Source organism: Rhamphochromis sp. 'chilingali' (assembly GCF_963969265.1).
Source record: "Rhamphochromis sp. 'chilingali' genome assembly, chromosome: 22".
Classification (NCBI taxonomy): domain Eukaryota; kingdom Metazoa; phylum Chordata; class Actinopteri; order Cichliformes; family Cichlidae; genus Rhamphochromis; species Rhamphochromis sp. 'chilingali'.
In genome coordinates this window covers 19,392,048-19,417,478 of record NC_137950.1, presented here as the reverse complement: position 1 = coordinate 19,417,478, position 25,431 = coordinate 19,392,048, and the positions used below count along the sequence as shown (strand labels likewise).

Sequence of the window (25,431 nt, the reverse complement as noted above, 5' to 3'; positions counted from 1 at the left end):
TCTCATTTTTGCGCTGCATTTCACAATTGTGCATTGGGTCTAGAACTGAGTACTGATAGGTACTCTAGTTCCAAAGAGCTTTGTACATGAGCATGTTCTGGGCTAGTCATAGTAGTGTGCAAATCCCCGTTGGTAGTCACACAGGACACAAATGGGCTGAGCTGTCTTCTGCTACTGGGCAGACAGGTTCCTCCACTGTGTGGCCAAAAGACGGGCCTTTCCAGAGAAAAGCAACCTATGTTTTTACATAATATGCACCATCAGGAGCCAGTTGCAGTAATTGACAAGTCACCCCAAAAAAATATGAGAGCCACATGTTGGTAAACCGTGCCTGTTCAAATGCTTATAACATGAATGCTAAATATATCCTTTAATCACTGACCTACAAAAAGTTCCACATGATGTAAATATGATGCCTATAGTACCGAACAGGGTGTGTATCGCCCAGGGCTTGGTTGTTTGTTTGTTTTTATTTTTTTGTTTTTTATTTTTTTAAATAAAGATACTTTGTAGTTTCACATAACTATAGCTCTAAGGCCTGCCAGCGGAGACCTTTCTGTTTAGATTGTTCTCATCGTTTCTTAAGGAAGAATAACACAATGGCTGCACATTATAAGGGTGTGTATCATGGGAAGTTTTGCTTTGTCACTGCAAAACAAGAGCAGGTGTTTTGCAGTTAGCGATTAACGAGTGTTATGTAGCTCGATTTCTTGGTTTCGTTCTAGATTTTATTAGGCGGAAAGAAGAGAATCTAGTTGTCTCCAGTGGTTTTGAACTGTTGACACAGAGGGTAGTTATTGCAGAATCGGTGACTCATTAACTTTATACCACAGTACATATCAGAGTGTACTTATTTATAGAAGTAGACTGTAGAAGAAAACTGATGTCTGTGTTCGGCATGCTTTTCAGTCTTGTAACATCTATCTCGCGTAGCAGACTTCTACTTTAATTAGAATAGCTTCTCCGCAGGGACATATGTCATTGTTGCAGTACCATCATAAATGCATATTGTGGTATTTCAAATAATTTCTTTCCAAGTCTTTCACATGTATCTCCAGAGATGAAGTTAAGTGGGATCAAGTAAAATTTCATCTGTTGCTTTGCTACTGACAGAAATGTCTTTTTTTTTTTTCTTTTTTTTAAGTTGAATGCTAATTGGTTTATTTGTCCAGTTAAAAGTTTGTTTACAAAGTATTAAATCAACTGAAAGGTTGTTTGGACAGAGTGATAATAATCTGTGTTCATGTATGCAGAGGAGCGCTGAGTTTTCATGGTGAAAGTTTAATGTCTGAGTTTATTTTAGAATAGAGTGTGAACAATTTAGTTATGAGAAACTCCACTGATATGAAGGGAATTTAGATAAAGTCAAATTTTTACTTAATTAATATATTTTGTATTGTTTAAGGATGTGTTGTTGGCTCATTTGTTTACTGGTAACATTTTAAAATCAGGTCAAAGACTTGGTGGGCATACTGGGATATTGAACAAAGCAGAGTGACTACAACATTAAAACCTGTGCTTTTAGTGCTATATAACTGTACCATGACTGTGCTATGATACTGGAGTAAATAAGTAAGCCCAACTTAACCATTCTGTTGACAAAAAAAGGGCCTGAATTATATCCCTCATTAAAAGCTGTATTTTATGGTTTTCTGAAATTCAATGTTGATGGACAACACTCTGATCTATTGCTTAGAAAGTAATCTTCCCCCTTTTGTCAATTAATTACTCATTATATACAATATTTAAGTTAGAGCTTTAAGATGCAAGTAGAAAAATGCATAATTCTTTTAATGGAAAGGGGTAGCATTCAGAATATCTTTCATTTATTGTTAGTGGCACATAGTACCAGATGTGATTTAAGATCAGCACTTTACGTTTGAGCGACTGTTCTCACGTTTAAAAGAAATGTTCAAGTTGAGAGTAAACTCCTACTAAAGACAGTCTTCCCACTTTCCGTTTGTTCTTGAGAAGTGGTCTTCTTATACCATAAAATTGTGTACAGATGATCAAGTGGCTGTGACCGTAACTACGAGATCAACCTAAATGAAATGCTTAAGTGGGCAGGGTCAGACCTCAGGTCACATGACTTCCACGGAGCAGAAAAGTAAGTGAGTTATGACATTCTGCACCTTGCCTATTGAGGCACTCTCTGCTCAGAGTCATGGGAAACTTAAGCTAGAGTGAGAACAAAGAGAGCTCAAAGAGAGATCGGTCTCTCCTTTTTCTTTCTTTCTTTTTTTTGTCCTTCAGTGGGAAATAGAGGGTTGAGCCATGTTAGCTGGGCTCCTCATAGTCTCAACTCATTTAGTTAGTGGGAACACGGCCAGTCAGGGGTTGATTTAGAGTAATGGGACGTGGGTAAATAGAATCGTTTGTCATGCTCCAAGTCTACACTAGACTTTACATCAGGAGTGGAAGCTGCTGATGTAACTGAACTATAAGCTGGTCACTCCACAGCAGCGCAGTAAGATCTCAGGAAAGGTGCACTGCTGGCTGTTTGATCAAGCAGTGTGCAGTCAGGCATCAATAAAATTCTAATCCTTCTTGTAGAGGATAAATAACCACGTTTGAAACAACTTGATTAACAAAATATAGTCAATGAAAAAACCTATTGCTAAACAATTCCTTGCTCTACTTTTACTGTAATTTATACAGTCAATGCCCTCTTATATTTTATCAATGTGTGCTTTGTGAGGGATATGACAATTTCTAGCTAAAGATTAATATTTATTGGCTGATTTTCATATGTTTGCATTTTAATACAGATCCCTATTACCATAGTTTTTCCATCTTTATCCAAATATACTGTCATAAACTTGAGCATTTAACATGCTAACTGAGGCCTGTAGAGTCGGAGATGTACCTCAGCATTGCACGCTCTGACCTTGGGCTGAATTTGCTGAGAAGTCCACTTCTGGGAAGAATTAAAATGTTTTCATTTTTAAAAGTGTACCAGTTCTTCATCTCACTGCTTTAGAACTGTTGGTAGTGAAAACATGATGTACTGTAGCAGATAAATATTGGCCACTCCCACTGATAAATGGCATCTTATTTGGCAATATACTGAAGGCAGTCAACACATCTTTTGTTTTTGCTTGTTTTCTTAGAAAAGGTGACAGACCAGATAGTAACTTAATGACAACATTTCTAATTGACTTGACCATTTGTGTAACCATTTGTTCCTCTGTTGTTGTAAAAAGCTAATTGTTTCTTCTGAATCTGTTGTGAAAATTGCACACTCTGGTAGATCGTGACACACACAGATTGCATCAGTTATTTCCCTTTTAAATACTTTTCTCTTTTAAAATCTACTGAAGAATTACTTTTACATTGGTGTGTGAAATAACATCATCTTCTTCATATTGTTCAGTGGTGTACATAAAGCTTCCTTTCTGTAACGTTAATTATGAATCACTGTAAGCTATAAAAGAGGGCCTTTCACAAGGGGGGGACTGTGTGATGTTGTCAGAGGAGATAAAAGGAGAAGCTCTAAGGCTGCAGCCTCTTTGGGGCCCTGGCTAGTATGTATTCAAGCTCCCTGCCCAACTGGTAATTAGCTACACTCTGTCAGCCCACAGGCCCGTCATCCCAAGTTGGGGAAAGTCCCACCTTATTATTCCTCCAGCTGGCTTTTTTCAGTAAAGGCTCCCGAATGTAACCCAAGCTGCACTGCCTTGATGTACCATACAATGCTGGAGATGATCATCTGACCATAAAGCAGACACGGTCGAGTACGCTTAGACCTGACTTTAATGTTTCTGTTCATGCTGCAGGGTCCACTTACAGCGTCTTGTCCACCATGCCATCGGACTCAGAAAGCAGCAGCTCTCTCAGCAGCTTAGGTGAGTGTGGTACTCATGATGACTAACGATTTAAGGTAAAGATGGGTCCAAAAAATCTTCTTTGGAAAAGGGGGGGGGGGGAGAAAAAAACAGTAGTTCTGAGGAACCAGACGGCTTCTAATTGTTTAGACTCTAAGCACATGCAAGTGATTACACAGATGTGACAAGGATTTAAAAATACACACACGAGAGAGAGATCTGTTTCTACTCTAGAAGAGAGGATTGGTCTGTGCTGTTGAAGCTGAACCAGTGTTTATCACTACGTTTATTTTTGTGGTATATTCAAAACTGAATGAGTAGATCAATGATGACAGACAATATTTAAGTGACTTTGGCTAAACGATTATATAGATTAAATAAAATAATGGTCAAGCTCTTTACCCATAACATAATCATGAACTTGTATGTTTGTAATTTATTTCTTTAGCCAAGTTTGCAGCTCAGATGAACATAGACTACATTTTTACTGAAATATAGCTATACACTCTAGCTGACATAAATAAAACTGCACTGAACCCCGTCACTCGCATCATTTGAACTTTGCGATCGGCACAAGCCACCAGTGACATGCTGACTCACACAGGTACTCCTGCTCAAGCGTCCTCCCCTCCACCTGCCCACATGGACAGCCACCAAGTGAATGAGAAAATGGAGACCATTCTGTTAGAGTTGAGACAGGTGACGCGTGAAAGGGATGAGCTACGCAAACGTCTCGCCCTCTCTTCACCTGGAACCACCTTTGATGACTGCAGGTAGTGTTTTAGTCTCATTCTACAGCCTGTTTTCCAACACATTTGCAGAAAAGCAGAGCAATCTTGTTTCTACCTGCACTCTTTAGATAGAGGTATTTTGCATTCTTGAGCATTTAAAAGCCCTGCCAAAAAAAGCAAGAGCTATTTGACGTAAACTTGTGCTCGTTTTGTTTTAGAGTTGAGCATAAGATGTGAGGATACAGTTGAACTTTCTCTCTTTCCTTACGCTCCCAAAAGTACAAAGTTTGCATGTTTATCTCACTTATGGCTCTCACATTGTCCCATGTGGCATCTCAGAACTTGGTTTTTGATGCAAGTGTGTTTCCCTGTTTCCTGCTCTGTGAAATAGACCGAATGCAAAAGCAGGTCATGACTATGAGCGTCTGAAGCTGCAGTGTATGAAGGCAATGGCAGACCTGCAATCCCTGCAGAACCAGCATAGCACCACCCTGAAGAGGTGCGAGGAGGCTGTGAAGAAAGCAGACTTCTACCAGTAAGTGGAAAGCCTACTAGGGGACTTTGTAAATTTTTTAACAGCCGGTGCATTTGTGCTGTATGCATTCAAGCTCAGCCTGCAGCATTTTTAGCCAGTATTCTGTTCTTCCTCACATATTCACAGCAGATTGCGTAGAACAGATTTTATTTTTGCAAGAGTGATAGGGATGAAGCCTTTATATCAGTTCAAAATCTCAGTTAAGCTATAAAAATCCCAACAGGTCTTCTTCAATTTGATTTAATCTTTGGGATTGTTTGAGGGCGGGGGGACTATTTGTATTATTTAGTAGCAGGGCAAATCATACATTTCTGGCTAAAGGTTGAGGGAAGAGACTAGAATATGCTCTATAAGTATTATCCTTTTGTAAAGAGTTCACCATAAGCATGCTCTGTAATCAGTATGTGAATCCTGTGTATGCGGCACAGCATCTTTGCCGTGAGGATAATGCTGCGAACGGAGCATTTGGTGTCTAGTGAAATAAGCTGTACTGAGTTGACATGAAGGGAAGGCTAGTCCATTTGTATGATTTTTAATGATGCCATACAGCCTCTGAAGTGTAGGGAACCAACATCTGGCCCCCAATGCAAACAGACAGATGAAGGATTATGTCCGTGTTTAAGCCTGTACTTTTGCGTCCTGTTTGCACATCAGAGAGAGTCTTTATTTATCAATGTCCTCTCTGCCTCTGTACTCAACCATTCACTCTAAGCAGCATGTTTTTGTCAATGGAAAATCACATTCATGTCTAGCAGTTTTAACATTGTACTTAAATTAGTAAGTCGCTAAACACTTAACCATTAACCCTTAGTAATTCTGAAGAATTTTAATTAGTCCTATTAGTGATTCATGTTTTAGAAAATTTCAAGTTAAAGCTTTATTACATAAGAGGTGCGGTTTTTTTTTTTTTTTTTTTCCTATTAATGTTAATATAGTGACAGGAAGACCACAACAGCCCTGTGGCTTTAAATGAATGAATTAATTGTTTTTAGTGACAGCACGGTGGTGTGATGGTTAGCACTGTTGGTGCTCAGCAAGAAGGTCTTGAGTTTGACTCCACCTCCTTTCTGAAGGGCATGTTCTCCCATGTTTGCATGGGTTCTCTCCGGGTACTCCGGCTTCCTCCCACAGTACAAGAACAGGATTAGGTTAATTAGTGATTCTTAATTGCCTGTAGGTAGAACACAGTAAAACCATCTGTGAAAGTTAACACACAAAAAACAGTTTGTGAATGTGAAATTATGTCAACACGGGGTACTTCGTGTAATTTAATTTTTAGGTAGTTCTGAAATGATTAGTTTGACCACAAACTGCAGCAGTTAATCATTTCCAGTTGCAACAAAAGATTTGTATGCAAACTGTTGTGCTGGCTACTTCAAAACCTGCTTCGAGTTGGGTGTTCCAGTTAAGGAGATAAGACTGACGTGATTGTGCTGGAAAGATGACACCAGAAGAACAATATGTAATGAAATCCTGAAAGAAGAGGGCAAACAACACAAGAGGAAGTGGAAAGCACCCACAGAAATCTCATCAACATGATGTATCAATGGAAGAAGGCCAAAAAGGAGACTAAATTGCTCTTGACTAATAAAATATATTTTTTAAAAAGAATCATAAAAAACAAAAAGATGGTGCTTACGTCTGTGAGAATAATCTGTAGACCAGCAGTAAGGCATGGCAGAAGAAGCGTCATAGTTTGGGACTGATGTTCTGCTTCAGGGCTAATATACCTTGCAATCATTAATTTATGCAGTTTACTTTGAAACTGCACCGAGAAATTGTTCCAGGAGAATGTCAAGGCAGCAGTTTATGACCTGAAGTTTGTAAGAGTTTCGGTGATTCAGCAAAACAATGGCCTAAAGCAAATCAACAACAACAGTAAATCATGTCCCAGTGGCCAAGTTAGAGTCCTGACCACAAATCAGCAGAGCTGCAGTGACATAACTGGCTACAGCAAACATTTCAGATGTTTTTAAGAAGCTGCTTTTAGCTACTACATTCAAGTATTAACTTACTTTCTTCATCCTACACTGTGGCTAACTGGTGCGATCCAAATGACGTGTGTGTGTGTGTGTGTCCCCAAATATTTTTTGATTTATGATTTACTAGCTGAATATATGTTGCCAGAGACACAGTAGATGGAGATGTATATATTCAGTGCTGTAAATGCTGATTTTAAAAATCGCTGGCAGCACCCATGGTTTGATTGTACCCATTCTGCTATCTCCACAGTACACTGCACAGCCGTCTGGTGAGCGAGCACACCCAGCTGAAAGAGGAGCTCGAGGTGCTGAGACAGGACAACATCCAGCTGGTCAGGGAGCACAACCATGTGAAACAGGCCTGCGAGGAGCTCAGGAGGCTGCATGATGATGATCAGAGGGAAGTAGCTAATATGAAGATGCTACACCAGCAGGTGCCTGTGTAATTTTTCAGTTCTGTCACCATTCATGCTTAAAAATGGGACAAAAACAACATACAGACACAAAAATATAAATGGGTATATACTATCTAGACATCTGCAGACACCCCTTTCCATCTCTAGTTGGCCGCTGACATAAAATCAGTTGGATCTTGACATTTGAGATGGACATTAATTTGCTCTTGTCTCGGTGACCATTATGTCCAAAAGGACAATGTTGTTCAGACAAATGGGGTCAGACAAGCTCTGTCCTCTCCATGTCTCCATCCATCAAAACATTCTTTCAGATTACAAAAATGACTTGACCTGAGTCTCTCACCATTACTCAGTCTGACATTCACCGTGACTGCAGTCACAAGACCATATCATTAAATGTTAGCAATGCCTTATATAACCATGGAGAATGTGTATAACAGGGCTAGTTGATAGCAAGGATACGTTCCCCATTGTCTCTAGAAGTCATGTCATCATTGCATAAACTACTGTTCAGCCTCAGTCAAATTAGGAGTCAAATTAGTTTTAAGTGATGCCAGCCCAGAGAAGACATTTATTGTACAGTTGTTAGATTCCAATTACATACTATAATTTTTCATGTCTAAATGTGTCCTGGTTTGTCCGTTTTTGGCACTCTGTTCATGATTTGGATTAGATTCAATAGTAATTTAAACGTTACAAACAAAATATTTGTAAACATGAAGCCAGACTGAGTCCATTGGATCTCATCAGTGCTTAATTAACTAAATTAACTAAATTAACTAAATTAACTTACTGGTAGCAAGTCAAAAAGTTTATTCAGCTGATTTGACAGCAATTCTGTCTGTCAGGTCGACTGTACTTATTGTACATTTGAGCGTCTTCATCTTTTAGCTGTGGTTGCTAATTGGTGAAACTGTGGTAACATTAATCACTGTTTCGACCACAGTCTCCTGCGATTGCTTCCTGTACAGTTCCCACAGAACTAGTAAAATTGAATGGCAATACATTTTTAATGGTAGTTAAGCTTATCCATTCATGCTAAAAGCATGTAGTATACCCCAGTTGCTGCTTGCATCAGAAGCAGACTGCCCTATAGGATGTTAAGAAGCTAGACAGAAGCTAGATACAAGTTATCATCTGGTTCACTACAGTTCAAGTGATATTTCAACAGTTTAAAGTAACATTTTGTTTAATCTCCACTGAAACAGGTAATTAAATGATTTAGGCACTTCACTTTAGATTTATATCAAACAGCACAACATTTCAGCATCTACAGAGTTGAAAAGTATTCCGGATAACTTTTTCCAAGTGACTGCATCAGCTCTTATCTTGATATAGTCCCATTATTGCCCTCTAATTCGTTAAATAACCCGACTTAATGCTATTTGCAGGTAATGAGAGAGGGCTCCTCTGATGTCCTTAACAAACTCTACGACACAGCTGTGGACAAGTTGGAGGCCGTGAAGAGTGACTATGAGACTCTGAGGAAGTGCTACAATGACAAGTTGGCCAGTCACAATGCCGATTTGAGTCGTTTGGACCAGGCTGAGGAAGAGAACCACCGGCTGCAGAAGCAACTCGACATGCTGCTGAAACAAAGAGATGCTGCCATCCACTATCAGCAGCAATACTCTTCTTCAATAAGAAGGTAAAGCTGGAATTATTAGGTCTACAAAGCCAGCAGGGCTACAAACTTCACACAAAAACTGAGCAACTGTTAAAAAACTAAAAAGCAGTTGCAGCAAATTATACTACAAACTGAGTACTTGAGTACAGAGCCAAAGTCAGATCTGCACAGTGCTTAAAATGTGCTTAATCCAAGGCAGATGAAGCTTTGCGGATGTCCTCCCATTTATAGTTTTCTTTTTAGATGCTTAAATTCCACATTTGATCAGTCTATGATCTTATTGTTCATGATTTTAATGTTTTAAGCACAAGACAGAGTAGAAATGTTTACCCTTTGGAAATTAATAGAGGCATTGAATCCACTGCATTCCTTAATCCCTGCCTGATGCAGGTTTGACAACACCCACCAAGAACTATCCAAGGCCACAGCCCACAATAAGGAGCTACAGCGAGAGATGGAACGGCTGCAGTCTGAGGTGACGCGGCTCAAGACCCAGCAGCTCAAGGCGGCAAAGGACAGCGAGAAGTACAAGGAGGAGCGGGACTCTGTGATCAGTGAATATCGCTTGATCATGAGTGAGCGGGATCAGGTGATCAAAGAGGTGGACAGGCTCCAGACAGGTCTGGAGATGGCAGAGGCGAAGCTAAAGAGCACTTCGTCAGAGAGACGGGTGGCCAGTGAGGAGCTGGAGGCTCTCCGACAGGTAAAAGCTAAAATGAGGGATCATCAGTGAGAACTGAAAACGGTTAACCATTTCACAGACGGGATCAGAAAGCACTGGAGGAATAACTATTGTGATAAGAGACATTTGGAATTATACATGCACTATAAAGAAATTAATTTCTTCAGATTTACAGGGCTCCTTTTAATTTAAGTGAAACTGTTAATGAAGAATGACCATTTGCGTAACATCTGTGTCTTAAATATCTCTTGTCGTTAAACTGCTGAAGTCATTCTTTTTGGCAACAGTCAAAGGTTTAGGGTGGCTAAAAAGTAACCACGTCATGATCACTGCTATTAAAACCCACAGTTCAGGAAGAGAAATTTGGTTATGCTTTTTAACTCTTCTGTGTAAAATGAACTTGAGAAGCTCTCCAAAATAAATACATAAAAAATCCTTTTAAGAGGAGCAAAATTCTTTAGTTCTTCATCTAATAGGAAGTATTTCTGGCAGCATATCTTTGTGCTGAGATAAGAATGTATTCCTCCCCAAGGAGGGAATTCCAGAATCACAGCGATGTAAGAAACACGTCGGCATAAAAGGAAATGTACAACAATATGCAAATCATATTAAAATATTCCAAAATTCTCAAGGTAAAAATTTAAAAAGATATAGAAATTTACTTTTTTTTTCTTTATTTTCTTTATTATATATATATATATATATATATATATATATATATATATATATATATATATATATATATATAAAAAATTTTTTTTTTTTTTTTGATGAAGGAGCTGGCCTCAGCGCTGGTGGACAGGGACCGAGCAATCTGTGAAAAGAATGAGCTGCTGGAGAAATTCTGTCATGAGGTCAAGGACAAAGCTGAGGCCCAAAAGGAGCTGAACCAGGCCTGCAAAGACATCGAAACAGTGCGTGAGGAAAGAGATGTGGCCCGGAAGGAGAGGACAGAGGCCATCATCCAGAGGGACCAGCTGTTGCAAGAGTATTACCAGGCCAGACAGGTAGCCAGACGGACAGATGATTTATCATCACAAATGGAGGGATTGGTTTATTTCTCTGACAGTAATCCCTTCATCCCATCTCACATAGTAGTAGTTTTTTATTTTATTTTATTTTTTCTTCAATCGGCTGGCTGGTTTCTACATATTGATTTCTGTTGAGAAATGTGTACTCACCCATCATTCTGTTTGCAGTGATTGTCAGATTAATTATAAAAGTCAGGGATGCCTACATTAGGAAATTACCAATAATTGTAGTGACAGGCCTCACCCTCACTTCCAAGTACACCAGAAATCTGCACTGCGTCAGAAATGGATTGTTAAGCAAAACTGTAGACTGAAATGGAATTAATGCAACAGTGTATCTAGTGCAAGCGCTCTAGATACACCATCAGACTGAGTTTTACATTTGTTTTATTATATCTGGTTTATATACCTAATCCAGTCTATGGCTGTTTTATACATCATAGATGGAAACTACATCTTAGTTTACAGAAATTTGTTTTTGGATGGATGGAGTCAGCTAAGTTGAAAGTTTTGTTTCTTAAAAAAAGCAACAAAATGTCTTCATAGCTTGTAATTAATACCTTGTATTTAAAAAAACCAAAAAAAACCAACAAAGCACTTTATTTAGTCTATTGATTAGTGTACAAGCAGAAAAAATAAATGATCTATTCAAACAAACCTTTCTCACAGCAGCCATTCTGGCTGCTGCTAGAGGTAAACACAGGTGATACTAATCACATTAAAGCTTCACCTCAATAGAGGACAAGATTCATTATTCTAATTTGTAACATCTGTGTTTGTGCCATGTCAAGTCAAAATGACTGCTGTCAAACGGGTATTTGCATCAATGAGCTTTCAAGCTTAACTCGCACCAAAATTATGTAAAGCTGATAATTAAAAACATGTGTTGAGTATAATATTACTGCAAAGTTAGTGTACAGAGTGGGTGAAAGATGAAAATACTTTCTTATGACACACATTTAGAGGAATTTGCCACATGTTATCAAATACCATATTGGACTAAAAGCACCTTCACTTCTCCGGTGACATTTATCACCCATCAATTTGATCTACTCCTGCAGGAACAGGACTCTGCCACCATGAACATGGAACGAGCCACCAAGGAGATCGAGATGCTGAGGAAGCAGTATGAGGCCATCTCGCAGGAGCTGAAGGAGGCCTTGCAGGAGGCTGAGGTCGCCAAGTGTCGGCGGGACTGGGCCTTCCAGGAGAGGGACAAGATTGTAGCAGAAAGAGAGAGCATTCGGTAAGAATTTTTTTTAAAAAAAAATATAGATGTAGATGCATGTCATTGCGAGGAGGCTTGGGCAAAAATAGTTTGCGTGTATTTTATGTGACACCTGATGACAATATGTGCATCACTCAGTACACTGTGTGACAACCTGAGACGAGAAAGGGATAGAGCTGTGAGTGATCTGGCAGACGCTCTGAGGAATCTGGATGACATGAGAAAGCAGAAGAACGATGCGACGCGGGAACTCAAAGAACTAAAGTGCGTTATTTCTCCCAAAAGTTGTTTTTGAGACAGATAAATGTCTTGTGTTCTATTTTAGGTAAACTTGAATATTATTCATTGATTTATATTTGTGTTAAAAGTGCTTCTCTTCCTTAATGATCTTTTGTGCCACCCAGTGGATGAATTTTATTTACACAGGACAGTTCAAATTACTTTGAAATACTTACTGAAGAGCTACATATTTCATGTTTCCTGCAGAGAAAAGTTGGAAGATGAGCTGGAAAAGGAAGCAAGATATCGTCAGCTGATGGCCCACAGTTCACATGATTCAGCCATAGACACTGACTCAATGGAGTGGGAGACAGAAGTTGTAGAATTTGAGAAGCACAGAGTAAGGATCATTTAGAGTTTTCTTTTTTGTTTTTTAAGAAATGTGATTTGCCTTTAGAGAATTGCACTTAATGAATGAACTAATTCAGAATCAAAAAATCATAATATTCCTCGTGATTTTTCATTTTTGCAGGACATGGATTTGAAAGCACTTGGATTTGATATTGCTGAAGGGGTAAATGATCCCTATTTACCAGGGGACTGTGGTGTATTTGTAACTAAGGTGGATAAAGGAAGTATTGCTGAGGGAAGATTAAGGTAACTGTCACTTTCCTCCTCAGTGTATATAAATGTTTTGATTTCCCTTTGTCATTTGACACCTGAGTTTTGGTTCTAATAATAAGCTTTATTTGGAGAATAGAAACACATTTTCATATTTTCACTTGTAAAATTTAGTATGCAGCACTCAGAAAATCAGATTTTTGATACATGTCAATTTACACAACACATCATAGTTGGCTTCTCTTTCATTATTATTATATTCTCTCTTATTTCTGTTCAGGGTAAATGACTGGTTGCTTAAAATAAATGACGTGGACCTGACCAATAAAGACAGGAAGCAGGTGATCAAAGCTGTGTTGAGTGGTGAGGGCATGATTAATATGGTGGTTCGTAGAAGAAAGTCACTAGGAGGACGGATCATCACTCCAATCCAGATAAACTTAGCTGGACACAAAGGTCAGCTTCAATTTCCAAATAAGTAATAAACTTCACCGTTATAATGTCTGCCTGACAAGCTAGTAATGACATTAAAGTGCAAAGTATTTGCGTTTAATTATCTGTATATGTGATGGTAATTGGGGTGTGTTTTTTCTAATTGTTTTTCCTCATAGACAGTGGACTAGGTTTGGAAAGTGGAGTGTTTGTTGCCACATTGGCTGCTGGCAGCCCAGCTGCTAAAGACTGCAATCTCACTATTGGTGACAGACTGTTAGCTGTAAGTATGATCACTGAAAAGTTTATCATTTGTTTGATAAAAGCCTGTTTGTTATCAAGAGATGGCTGTGGTCTCTAGTGCCCTCTACTGACCACATTCAAGTTGTTTTAAGACAAGCACAACTGCAGCATGTTCCAACTACTTGCCTTCAAAGTACAGTGTTGAAACAGAGGAAATTTGTTGTGTATATGTATACATTTCATAACTTCAATGAACATGAAGTAATGCAGCCAGTTTCACTGTTATATAGAGAGGATATAATGGAGACTGTGGGCTTCCAGTGAGGCTGACCTCCGAGATGAAGTAAAATCTGACATTACTAAAAATTCACTGGAGGTACCAAAATATCAGCTACAATACAAAGATGCTCACAGTACACTGCTGCACACTATTAACATAGTTTTGTAATTTTCATATGTCAGATAATATAAAATCTGTCAGTTAAACTAGGATTAAATGTTAGTGAAAGTAAGCTAGCACATTCCCAAACTTGCCCTTGTCACACAAACCATACATACAGGCCATAACACAATTATATAGTCTACTTATCTTTTGATTTCAGCACTCTTATGTTGGATAAAAAAAAAAAAAAAAAAAATTAAAAAAAAAAAAGTCATGACTGGGAATCATTTTTGGCTTGACTATATTTAAGTTTTAGACCACCATATATGTTACACTTTATTGGTCTGGAATATGCCGGTTATTCCAAACGGCTTCCATTATGATCTGAATCTGTCTTTTATATTGTAATTTGTCCTTATGCTATAATTTTATCCCTGGCAGCTTTAACACTGCCCAGGACCCAAAATTCATTAATAGACCATCATTTGCTGATAGTCTTACATCATGCACTCTATCATAGCTGGCTGCTTTGATATCAGTATCAGTAACTGTACTGAATATGCGTCTAAGCTTCGTTTTTGGGAGGTCTCACAATCCTACTTAAGTCCTGAATTGTCTTGATGTCCTACCTACATGTTTGAGACAGGGAATTCAGTATGATCTCACTTTATTATTAAAAAAGGCTTGCATTATTTACAGGAATCTGATATTTTAAAAAATAAAGTACCTCCATAATCCTAATCAAGGAATTTTTGGGACTTGATTACTTTTAAGGGCAGGTGGCCACTATTTTTGTACCCAAGTACACATCAGCCATCATTTTAATGGTTAATGTTGTGTAATGAGGATGCGCACACCTCAGATACCGGTAATCTAAATTCTAACCATAACTAGCACATTTGCAGACGCCATTTCAAGATGGAGTACGATGATGATGATGTCTAGGTAAGTAGGCTCTTATTTATGGGACTTTTTTTTTTCCTCAGATCAATGGAATTGCGCTCGATAACAAGTCGCTCTCTGAATGTGAGTCTCTGCTGAGAAACTGCCGAAATTCTCTCAGCCTCTCCCTCATGAAGGTAAAAACTCAGTAACCCAAACACATACAGATTCTCACAACTGTAAAATCACATACTGCTGTTTCTTCTAATAGACTCCCAATAGTCAGGCTTTATGCTAGTTGTACAATGCTTACTTCGTGCAAATGCTCATTGGGTTAATAGACAATGCAAAGTCTTCTTAAACCTTAATTGCTACCAGTATCTTTAATTTTTAAATGCTATCTCAAGTTTGTGGTTAAAAATGTCAGCGATCGTCCATTTCATCGGAAGCTATTTATTGCATTTAAACTATTTTAATGTATATTTATCAACATTTCTTCCTGCACAGTTCTTTCCCCAAAGCTGTTCTGGGCAGAGTTTATATGAAACTTTGAGAGACTCTGAAAAGAACCCGCGACTCCAGTCCTGTGAGGGCCACACGAGAAACTGCAGAAACTCTAAGCACAATTGCTCCACACAAACTGACATTTGTAGCTGTGACTTTGGCAGCAGAGGGGAGGAAGCCTGCAAGGATACCGGTGACTCCCTGAATAGCAGCAGTGGCAGCACTCACTCCCACCACAAACCCTTTTCCAATGGTTCCCCGCATTCCCGTTCCTTTTCTGCCTCACATAGTCCTTCGGAACCCCACCCAGAATTCTGCTACCGGAGGCAGGACCTCCAGCATCGGCCTTTTACCTTCACCCCTCTTCTGTCCGACTGCAGCTCACCACAGGCTGCTGTGGACCGAGTGCAGAGCTCGCCAGTCAAGCCCAGTGGAGGCACATGGCCTAAAGTCATAGTGGGAACTGTTTCAGAGTATACCCAACTGTCCATCTATAAGAAGCCCAAACAGAGGAAGTCTATTTTTGACATGAATGCTTTCAGGAGACCTGATGCAGCCCAAAAACTGGACTACATGTCCCTGTCTCACTCACCGCAGAGCTCAGTGTCTGAATCTGCTCAGACACCCCCCACCCCACCAGCAAGGAGCGACTCGTTTAGGTTCAAGCATCGGCAGCAGAACAGCTCCGCGTCGGACTCCACCATTACCACCGGCACACCACCAGCATCCCCTGCCCAAGCTACGAATCCTAAGGACAAGGGAGAGGTGGGAAACCAATGCTATTTCAATGATGGCCCTCCAGGAGAGGCCAAGGGCAGCTCCAAGAAACCTGCTGAGGAGGAAGAAGAGGAGGAGAACCGGTACAGGACAGAAGTGCAAGGAAAAAAGAGATACCGGCCAAAATCAGCACCAGCACTACGTCGAAATGTGACTCCATTGCACATTCCTGTTCCTATTCAGGTAACTGAGTATTTAAAGAACATGTTGAGGAATTTACTATTTGACATTTTTATAGATGCTATGGTTTGTGTTATTTTGTGTCCCTTATTTCCTCAAAAATTAAAAGGCTTACAAGCTGTACGTTTGCTCCTTGCAGGTACAGAGTTTCTCTAACGATGAACACTCCCCAGAGCCAGTGGACTTGTTACGTTTCTCTCCTATACGAACCAATCGGTACAGCGTACAATATGCACCCAAAAGCTACAGTAGCATTGCATCACGTAAGTTATGGGAACAGCTTAATGTGTTCATTTTTTTCCATTTTTTTTTTTTCACATTTCCAAACACTGCATGGATCACTAATAATAAAAATAGAAAGTTGATTTCGATTTGTTGGGGTTTTTTCTATTGAACTAATAAAGGCTTGATATTTATAGGATGGAAGTGTCACATAACTACTACTTGTTGATGTCTAATCCCACTATTTGTCCTCCAGACCCTGCACAACGAAGTTTTGCCCCTTGCCCTGCTGTGACGGCTGTCATGAGGAACCCTGTCTACACAGCCTGGAGCCATGAGGTCCAGGCCAACAACCCTCCTCCAGCTCCCAGCTCGAGCAGTCATCCTCATACACACACAAGGTGTTCTGTCAGTCTTTTCAACATGCACGAGTCCAACTCTTCTTCACGAGCCTTTTTACTGTTGTGAATCCTAAAAATAAATCTTGTCATTTTGCCATGTGAATATATGAATTAATGAGTATACTTATTTTGCATATAGTGTCAAGTAAAATTTTCTGTTTCAATCACACCTCATTCACTGCAGACATTTAATAGGAAGAAGGTAGCTGAGTCGACTAAACCACTACAATTTGTCGGTGAAACAGAACTCTCAATTCCAGGTCTTTGAATTGACTTAATAGAGTTCACCCATGATTAATTGAATTATTCGACAGGTAGAGTATCTTCAGTGCTGTTTTTGTCTGTTAGACAGATAATGCAGCAACTAGTCAAATACAACTTGGTGGAAATGTGGAGCAGGGACAAAGAAAGCCACCAGATTTTGGGACAGAACCAGGTCACGTCGTTAAGAAATTCTGAGCTAGGTCATCGGCCTCGTTGGAGAAAAGTGTTCTCCAAATGCTTTTTAAGTTTACTTTTTTCCTTGTTACGACATCTTGAAATATCTATATCTGTTAGAAAACTGATATTTTATCTCAACTGTTAGACTGTCTCTTTTGAAGCAGAGAGAGAGATTAATTAATAATTATTCTGTATTCTTTTTTTGCTGTGATTGTATTCTGCATACTTCTGGTTTTTGGTGCATTAGTTAGAAATAAAAGACAATTTCAGATGTTGTTGTTTTTTTTTTTTTTATATATATATATATAGATTTAACAGTTTATTTTGATGCTTACTGCAAAGTAGACATTAGTTCTAGTAGTACTGTTTTTCATTTTAACCACAGATTTGCTAAATCCTGAATGGTGTATTTATAGCAGCGAAACAACTGTGTATCCTGCCCCAGATCTCATGGACAGATGGCATGTAGCAAATTATATCTTGCCCTGGGTTGAATAATTGACTGCCGGGGGACTTACGCAGGCCTTTTCTTTTTCCTCCCCCCCCCTCTACTCTAGCCCCCAGCATCAAGGTCGCCTCAGTCTGGACCTCAGCCACAAGCGCACTGGAAACCCGACTGAGCGGAGCTGCAGCCAACCACCACACAGTACTAACTCCTTGCCCTGCAGCAACAGAATGAGTATGTATGGTGCCCTAGTTTTATGGTAATCACGACATGTTTAAAATGTGAATAATGTTGTTTACATTTTTCTTAATTCAGTCCGCACTTATTTAGCCCACTATTTATCACTGCTAGCAAAACACCTAACTGGCGTCGAGTTGCATTGTTAGCAAACACTGACTTCTGTGACACAAAATTATTTAACTTTAATTTTACTCTTAAACTCATTATATTTATGCAATGTCAGTTTTAAATGCAACTCTCCTGTAATGAGTTAGAAAGTCTTGTAGCAGTTTAATTGGCTCAGGAGACGATGGTGATTAACTGGCTACTTCAAACATTTGCTCTGTGGTAAATATTTAGATTAGCAGTGTCGGGGAAAGGGGCTTATCACAGTTGTTCATATATTTCCTGGGGAATTCCCATATCAACATGGTTGGATACCCTCAGTTGTGTGAGAAAATGTTTCTTGTTTTCTTTTTTTTCCATTATGGGTCAACTGACCCTTTTAATAAATTTCCTGGTTTTTTTTTTTCTTAGGCACCTCTGGTACTCAATTTAGAGCAGAACGGATTAAGATCCCTCCAATTCGTTATCCTCGCGCCACTGGATCTGACAAAGGTACTGTTCAGCAACATCTACTGGTACCAAATGTTACTTCAATTTTTTAATATCTTCTGTCACTCCAGGCTCGCTTACACATTCGGAGGGTAGCAGCCCAACACCTCCAATGTCCCCTGTCAACCTGGACACGTCGTCTTTCACTAGCAGCCAATCGCAGAGCTCCATTTCCACCCAACCTAGGATATCAGTCAGCCCTGCTTCAATTGGTGACAGGCGAAAGGAAGGGTAGGCCAACCGAATCCTCGTCATTGTCCGAATCTTTATCCCACCATGATTCAGCACCACAAGACATGTTTTCCACCATTTGTCTGTACTTTTTGTCTGGTTCATTGTGATTAAATGCTTGCAAAGCAGTAAACAAAGCCTCAAGCCTCCATCCAACACTGTCACCACAATCGATCATTTTATTATCTTCACTTTCTTCTCTGCTGCTGAGCCTTGTAACTTGAAATCTTTCTGTCTTTGTCTGTTTTTATTTTTTCCCTGTCATTCTGCTTCTCAGATTTGTCTCTTACTGCACTTCCTCTGTTAGACCTCCACTTGGAATTAAGCCCAAGTTCTTCTCTTTAAGAAGCTTGAGGTTTGTCTTGTGCTGGTAGCACATACAGTATAAGCACTGTCTGCAGGACTGTTGTAGCACAGATCTTATCATTCTGCCTACACTCTGCATATATAAATGTTACAGTCTAGAATCACTTTGCAGCAGCGGTGCTAGATTCTTTTGAATGTTTAATAATGGAAGTAATGAAATGGATGTGTATCCTTAGGTCGTCATCTTCTCTGCTCATTATTTATTCAGAATGCTGTTAAATGTTGTATGATTGCATGACATGAAGTGGGATTTGAAAATGCACGCTTGCCACATCAGCCACAACATTAAAACCTTGTTCTTGGTACAGTGTGCTACAAAAACAGCTTGGACCATTAGGTGCACAAACATAAGACCTTTGGGCGTGTCTGGTATTGTCAGACATGAGGCTACAGGCTCAAGCATCAGATGCTTGATCAGATTGGGATTTTGAGAGGTTGGAGGCCCTGACATTGTCCAGTTGGGGACTGTCATTGCCTTCATATGGTGCTGCTGTTTTTGTGGGTGGTATCAGCCACATACCAGGATTGTGATTACTGTTATTTACTTTACCTGCAAGGGGTTTTTAATGTTGTGGCTGGTACGTGCATATTATTGTTTGAACAATACACATTTGTGTGAAAAATGTCACATGATTCGGTGATTATTTGCATACATGACATGCATGATAGCATGCAGACTCATATTGTGTAGGAAAACATTAGATTGAAGGGAAGAGCTTATTCTAATTTTTTTTTTTTTTTTATTTATTTTTTTCCCTTCCCCCAAAGTTGCATGCTTGCAACTTTTCTATAAGATGTCAAAACACATAAATGTTCTTTTTTTTTTTTTTTTTTTTTCTCCTGAAGGCCGTACCTGGGGGAGCCACGAAATGTGACGGTACAGAAGGGAGCAGAACCGCTTGGTATCTCCATTGTGAGTGGAGAGAATGGCGGAGTGTTTGTGTCCAAAGTGACAGCAGGTAGCATTGCTCATCAAGCTCGATTAGAGTACGGAGATCAACTTCTTGAGGTACATTAGCTACTTTACTGCATATCCATGATTTATCTTTTTTTTTTTTTTTTTTTTTTTTTTTTTTGTTTTCTGCCTCTAATGAATCCCTTCTGTTTCCAGTTTAATGGAATCAACCTTCGCAATGCCAATGAGCAGCAGGCACGGCTGGTGATCGGGCAGCAATGTGACACGGTCACCATTTTGGCTCAGTATAATCCACACATGTTTCAGCTGGGGATTCACTCTCGTTCAGGGTAAGAGGGAGACGAGAGCTTAGCAGTGCCCTTTTCTGTATAAAGCACAGTATGTGCAAAGCAAACGCATGAGTACACAATCGTAAAGACTTCATACTGTAGCACAGGAATAAGAAATGGGTTATGTAATTATGATTAACAAATATTAACACTAAAAAGGAGATGGCACGAATGTGCTATAACAGTAAACAAACCCTAAAAAAACAGTTATTTGGACTTTAGGGTAAAATATTAAATGATTAGAAAAGATTCTGACTTTGTTTCTCATCTTTTTAGTTCTCGGATGGAATCCATCAGCAACCAGCCGTCACCCCATGACAGCGGAGCCACCACACCGGACAATCACTCCACTGTAGATTTACTGAGTGAGCAGGATGAAGGCACGATTACTCCTGCATCCAAACAAACGACTCCTGCCACTAGTCCACACATCTCCTCCAGGTAGTAGCTTTATATCTGCTTTTATGTTCGCTGGGTTGATATGGTGTTTTAATACAGCCCTTTAAAATAGACTTTGAATCTACTGGTCGAACTTCTTAAAATGTATTTTTCTTTCAGGCTTCCTGGTTCAAATCCACGCAGGGTTCCAGAGTATCGGTTGGTGAGGCTGAAGAGGATCCACGTGGAGCTGGGAGTTCAGATCTGTGGAGGGAACCTTTATGGCATCTTTGTGGAGAGTTTAGATGATGACAGCCTTGCTAGGGGTCCTGATGGTTTACTGCCTGGAGATTTGATGCTGGAGGTATCTTTCATATTTGTCAATAACTGTGACGCACCAAAGTTGTCATGTGTTCAATAAAAAGTAAGTTGCAGTAGCTGTAGTGAAAACAATACTGGACATAATTGTGTGATTTGTGTACCTGTATTATAATGCTCTGAGGCTAGAAGAAAAGCACATTAAAGCAGGTTTAGACATAGAATCTGACTGCTTTCTGTCTTATAGATGATTGTCTTTATAGTTTTAATTTATTTATTTATTTTTTAAACAGTACAATGGTGTCAGCATGAAGAACAAAACTAAAGAAGATGCTTACCTGGAATTGTTGAAACCAGCTGAAACGATCACCTTCAAGGTCCAGAACTATGCAGACAACCTTGATGCAGTAAGAGAGAGTACCGGAGATGGATTTTTCATAAGGTACCCTGAATATTTATCAGGCCACTGAAATTAAACTGCTGAGATGACATGAATATTGTGCCTCTTAATTTTATGTTAAACAAAATCCAAAATGGAACCTAACCACCGGGAAATGGGCAGTAAAGTTTGGGAACATTGAGCTAACAGAACAGACATGTTTTGGTGATTTGAGTGTCAGGTCAATAACTCGTTGAAGCTTGTAGAGTATAGCTTGTAAGACTTGTTTTTCCATTATAGTCTGCAAAGTTTTGTTTATCATGCCATTGACATCTTCCCCAACTACTTTATTCATATTTGGCAGAGCACTTTATGAGAGAGTGGCAGAAATGGAGCAGGAGCTAAGCTTTAAGAAAGATGACATCCTTTATGTTGAAGACACATTACCAAATGGTAATTTTGGCTTCTGGATGGCCTGGCAGCTTGATGAGAGTGCACAGAAACTAGAGAAAGGACAGATTCCAAGTAAATACATGTAAGTACAGTGTAAGAATTTGTGGCTTTCTGATTTAGAAAATCTGTTGAGAAATTCTACATTCATCAAACTTTAATGTTAAAGAACATTAGTTTGATAGCATGTTGATATGGATTGAAATATTATCTCCATAAGGATGGACCAGGAATTCTACAGAAGGCACAGCATGGCTGATATGAAGGATGAAAACGGCACTAGCAGGACGCTGTCTGCTGCTGCTCGGAGGTCATTCTTTCGCCGGAGGCTAAAGCACAAACGGAGTGGATCCAAGGATGGAAAGGACATGACGGCTTTGGACGCCATTAGCACAGATTCTTTACCCATCACAGAGGGTGAGAAACTCTCTTCTAAACACAACTTTATTTAAAAATGCACAAGACACATAATTGTATAAGAAAGGTTGATTCTGGAATAAGCACATATTTGGATTTTCTTGAGCGCTTACTTCACCAGCATTGCATTATACTGTCGTCACATTGTTAAACTTACAAAGGACTGTTTGAAATCAAAAAGTTCACAGTGAATACAGCAGAATCTGATTATTGTATTTCACACACTCCTTCACAAGAGTTGGACGTAAAATTACCCACAAATCTGTTCAACCACAGGCAGATTTGTCAGAGGTTTGAATGTGGAGCACGCTGCAGAGGCTTGCTCACTTTCTAAGCATCCAAGATTTAATTTACTGGATATAGTCTTGACTTCAGTCAATTTATCAGACTTCACACAGCTGCATCTGGAGGTGCAACAAACATAATTACATTTCATCACAGACACCACAGTTTTACCAAATAAATTTTAGTCTTTGGTGTTTAAAATAGTTACCTTTAAGTGTTTAAAGAAAAGTTCATACATTTTTTTTTTTTTTTTTTTTTTTATGAAAACATTTTCCCAATTAAGCCTAATCTCTAAGACTTAATAATGCTCTCAAGTTTGAAAAGTTCAGATTTTATTCTTTAGGCTTGATACTAGATAGAAACTGCTACTTTGAATGTCCCTATTAACCTTACGTGATGATTTGTGAGGCAGATCTCAGGCATGAAGATGTGTTTATATAGCTGGATTTTTCTTGAAAGAAACTGAAGCTTTCACATAACACAGAAACCACGGTTAAAATGAGCAGCAGTGTCTCTCTCCTGTTATGCCTTTGGAATAAATTGCTTTGGTTTATTCCCTGCACAGACGGCGTGAGCCTCATGTACCAGCGGGTTCAGAAGGTGGAGTACTCTTCGCCTCGTCCAGTGCTGATCTTGGGTCCATTAGTGGAGGCCTGTAAGGACATGTTGGAGAAGGAGGCTCCTACCAAGTTCTGTCGCTGTTTGCCTGGTGAGCTTCTGATTTGTGTGAATTTATACATGAAGGATGTGTGTGTCCATCAGACTTGTGTTATTGCGCAAGGGAGATTTCACTGAGAGCTACCTAACATGAAACTCAAAGATCAGAGAACTTGACGTGTATATTAAAATAAAAAATGTTGCTTTTTTTTCTTTACTTTTAGAAATTATGAAGGCATCTCAGCAGGCAATAGAGCGTGGAGTAAAGGATTGTGTGTTCATTGATTACAAACGGAGGAGTGGGCATTTTGACGTGACAACAGTCGCCTCAATAAAAGAAATCACAGAAAAGGTAAATTTAAAATAACCTTAATCTGCACTATTTATTGATTTGCTGGTCCAGAAATGACACATTTATGACCCTGCACCAATAGCAGTTGTATCTTGAAGTTTATGCACTGCTGTCTTTCCAACTTTTCTTACAATCTTCAGAGGACTTTCAGCTGAATTCCAAATAATGCAATACAGCCAAACTTCCAAACTGATTAAAATAACTTGATTGGCTACATATTTTCAAAGAACCTTTATTTTTTTTATGTTGACATTTATGTTGTTGTTGATATCCCATAAACTGCTAGAAGTCTTTAAACACACAGAGCGTGAAAATAAATATTTTCTGCAGTTTTTTTTTGTTTTGTTTTTTTTTGAAACCTCTCCCATTTCTCATGTTGTCTTCTCTCATAGGACTGTCACTGCTTACTTGACATTGCCCCTCACGCCATTGAACGTCTTCACATGGTTCACATCTACCCAATCATCATATTCATCCGCTACAAAAATGCCAAGCAGATAAAGTGAGTAATTTCATGCCTGCTTTGACTTTTAAAATATTTTTTTTATTTCTACCTGTCAGACATGTTGAGCATGCTTTGTGTTGTGGTACCAGTTTTGTTTACCCAGTTATTTGTCAAGCTCCAAACCTTGAACAACATACAGAGAGAACTCATCCAAAGCTTTTGCCTCTGGAGGCTGTTTCTGAGAAGAAAGGGGAAAATGTGGGCCATAGCATTTTCAAATAAAGCCACATTCATGAACAAAACTCATCCGTATATTCTGAACTAAAGTAATAATCTGTTTCTATTTTGCAAATAACTACTTGGGCATTAAATCAATATGTAATCTAAAAATGTCAGGTCATAAAGAATTATTTAAAGATTACTTAAAGTTCCCCCATTTTAAAGCCATTCTCGCTTGAAGGACTGATTATTCCTGATTATGCTTAATTTTATCTGGCTTGAGACAGTTGCTTGGGGAAATTGGCATCCGCAGAAGTCTTGCTGGTTTTATAATCACATTTGCCCTCCATCCATAACAAAACGAATTGATCAACCAAAATTTGATCAGCATCATTAGTTGCGAAGACATGACGTGCTCTCTTCCACCACCTGTTTTCATCGACTGATGGTGATGGCTCACAGATCCTCTGCTTTTTCATTTGTAATCCGTGGGAAGATTAAATCTGCTGAACCTTCGGCATGGTGCTTCATGCACATGCGCACACAAACGCATGCAAATCAGGGCAAACTCGGGTAGGGCAGGAACAGGCTTTTTCCACCACGCACGTACACACACGCGTCCATAAATCTATGAAACTGTGCAGCAGGCAAACATGGTTCAGATTGATTCCTGCTAAGCCTTCGCTGTCATCAGCTGAGTGCCAGCTGTCCTGGGAGGGGCTCACGAGGCCTGTGGCTCCGCTTCGTGGTGTGGGTGGCTAAAAACACACGATGCCCTGCCGGCCTCAGCTTCCATGTACACAAAAACACACCTCCCACTGCCTGCTGCAGCAACTGACAGGAGCCCAAGGTTTTTCATGGGTTTCTATCCTCTGAGAAGCATCAGCAGACCAAAATGTTGACTGCATAATGAGTGAAAGGAGAGAGACAGTGGTATTCTAGGTTAAGTCAGAGGTAAAAGATGAAGACTGGTAAACACATGAATTCTCAAGGCTTTGTGCGGTCATGGGTACTGAGTGGGATGGATGGGTTTAAAGTAGGGAGATTTCA

General features: G+C 39.4%; 1 protein-coding gene across 2 annotated transcripts in view; it reads left to right on the top strand.

The window, feature by feature from the left end:
- LOC308391071 (disks large homolog 5-like) overlaps window positions 1-25,431 on the top strand; it is a 30,380-nt gene that overhangs the window by 2,587 nt on the left and 2,362 nt on the right. The window contains exons 2-31 of one of the 2 annotated variants that reach the window (XM_080873511.1): window positions 3,777-3,845; window positions 4,444-4,597; window positions 4,947-5,090; window positions 7,323-7,506; window positions 8,880-9,136; window positions 9,506-9,818; window positions 10,574-10,804; window positions 11,890-12,074; window positions 12,195-12,320; window positions 12,543-12,675; window positions 12,808-12,932; window positions 13,177-13,352; window positions 13,508-13,611; window positions 14,940-15,032; window positions 15,343-16,299; window positions 16,436-16,559; window positions 16,775-16,919; window positions 17,918-18,039; window positions 18,562-18,642; window positions 18,711-18,870; window positions 20,083-20,245; window positions 20,348-20,481; window positions 20,758-20,922; window positions 21,040-21,223; window positions 21,471-21,619; window positions 21,921-22,091; window positions 22,227-22,423; window positions 23,274-23,417; window positions 23,590-23,717; window positions 24,110-24,219. In XM_080873511.1, coding sequence (XP_080729637.1) covers window positions 3,777-3,845; window positions 4,444-4,597; window positions 4,947-5,090; window positions 7,323-7,506; window positions 8,880-9,136; window positions 9,506-9,818; window positions 10,574-10,804; window positions 11,890-12,074; window positions 12,195-12,320; window positions 12,543-12,675; window positions 12,808-12,932; window positions 13,177-13,352; window positions 13,508-13,611; window positions 14,940-15,032; window positions 15,343-16,299; window positions 16,436-16,559; window positions 16,775-16,919; window positions 17,918-18,039; window positions 18,562-18,642; window positions 18,711-18,870; window positions 20,083-20,245; window positions 20,348-20,481; window positions 20,758-20,922; window positions 21,040-21,223; window positions 21,471-21,619; window positions 21,921-22,091; window positions 22,227-22,423; window positions 23,274-23,417; window positions 23,590-23,717; window positions 24,110-24,219 — 5,428 coding nt within the window. Of the gene's footprint in view, window positions 1-3,776; window positions 3,846-4,428; window positions 4,598-4,946; window positions 5,091-7,322; window positions 7,507-8,879; window positions 9,137-9,505; window positions 9,819-10,573; window positions 10,805-11,889; window positions 12,075-12,194; window positions 12,321-12,542; window positions 12,676-12,807; window positions 12,933-13,176; window positions 13,353-13,507; window positions 13,612-14,939; window positions 15,033-15,342; window positions 16,300-16,435; window positions 16,560-16,774; window positions 16,920-17,917; window positions 18,040-18,561; window positions 18,643-18,710; window positions 18,871-20,082; window positions 20,246-20,347; window positions 20,482-20,757; window positions 20,923-21,039; window positions 21,224-21,470; window positions 21,620-21,920; window positions 22,092-22,226; window positions 22,424-23,273; window positions 23,418-23,589; window positions 23,718-24,109; window positions 24,220-25,431 lie in introns of both variants that reach the window. The other variant, XM_080873510.1, reaches the window with a different exon arrangement.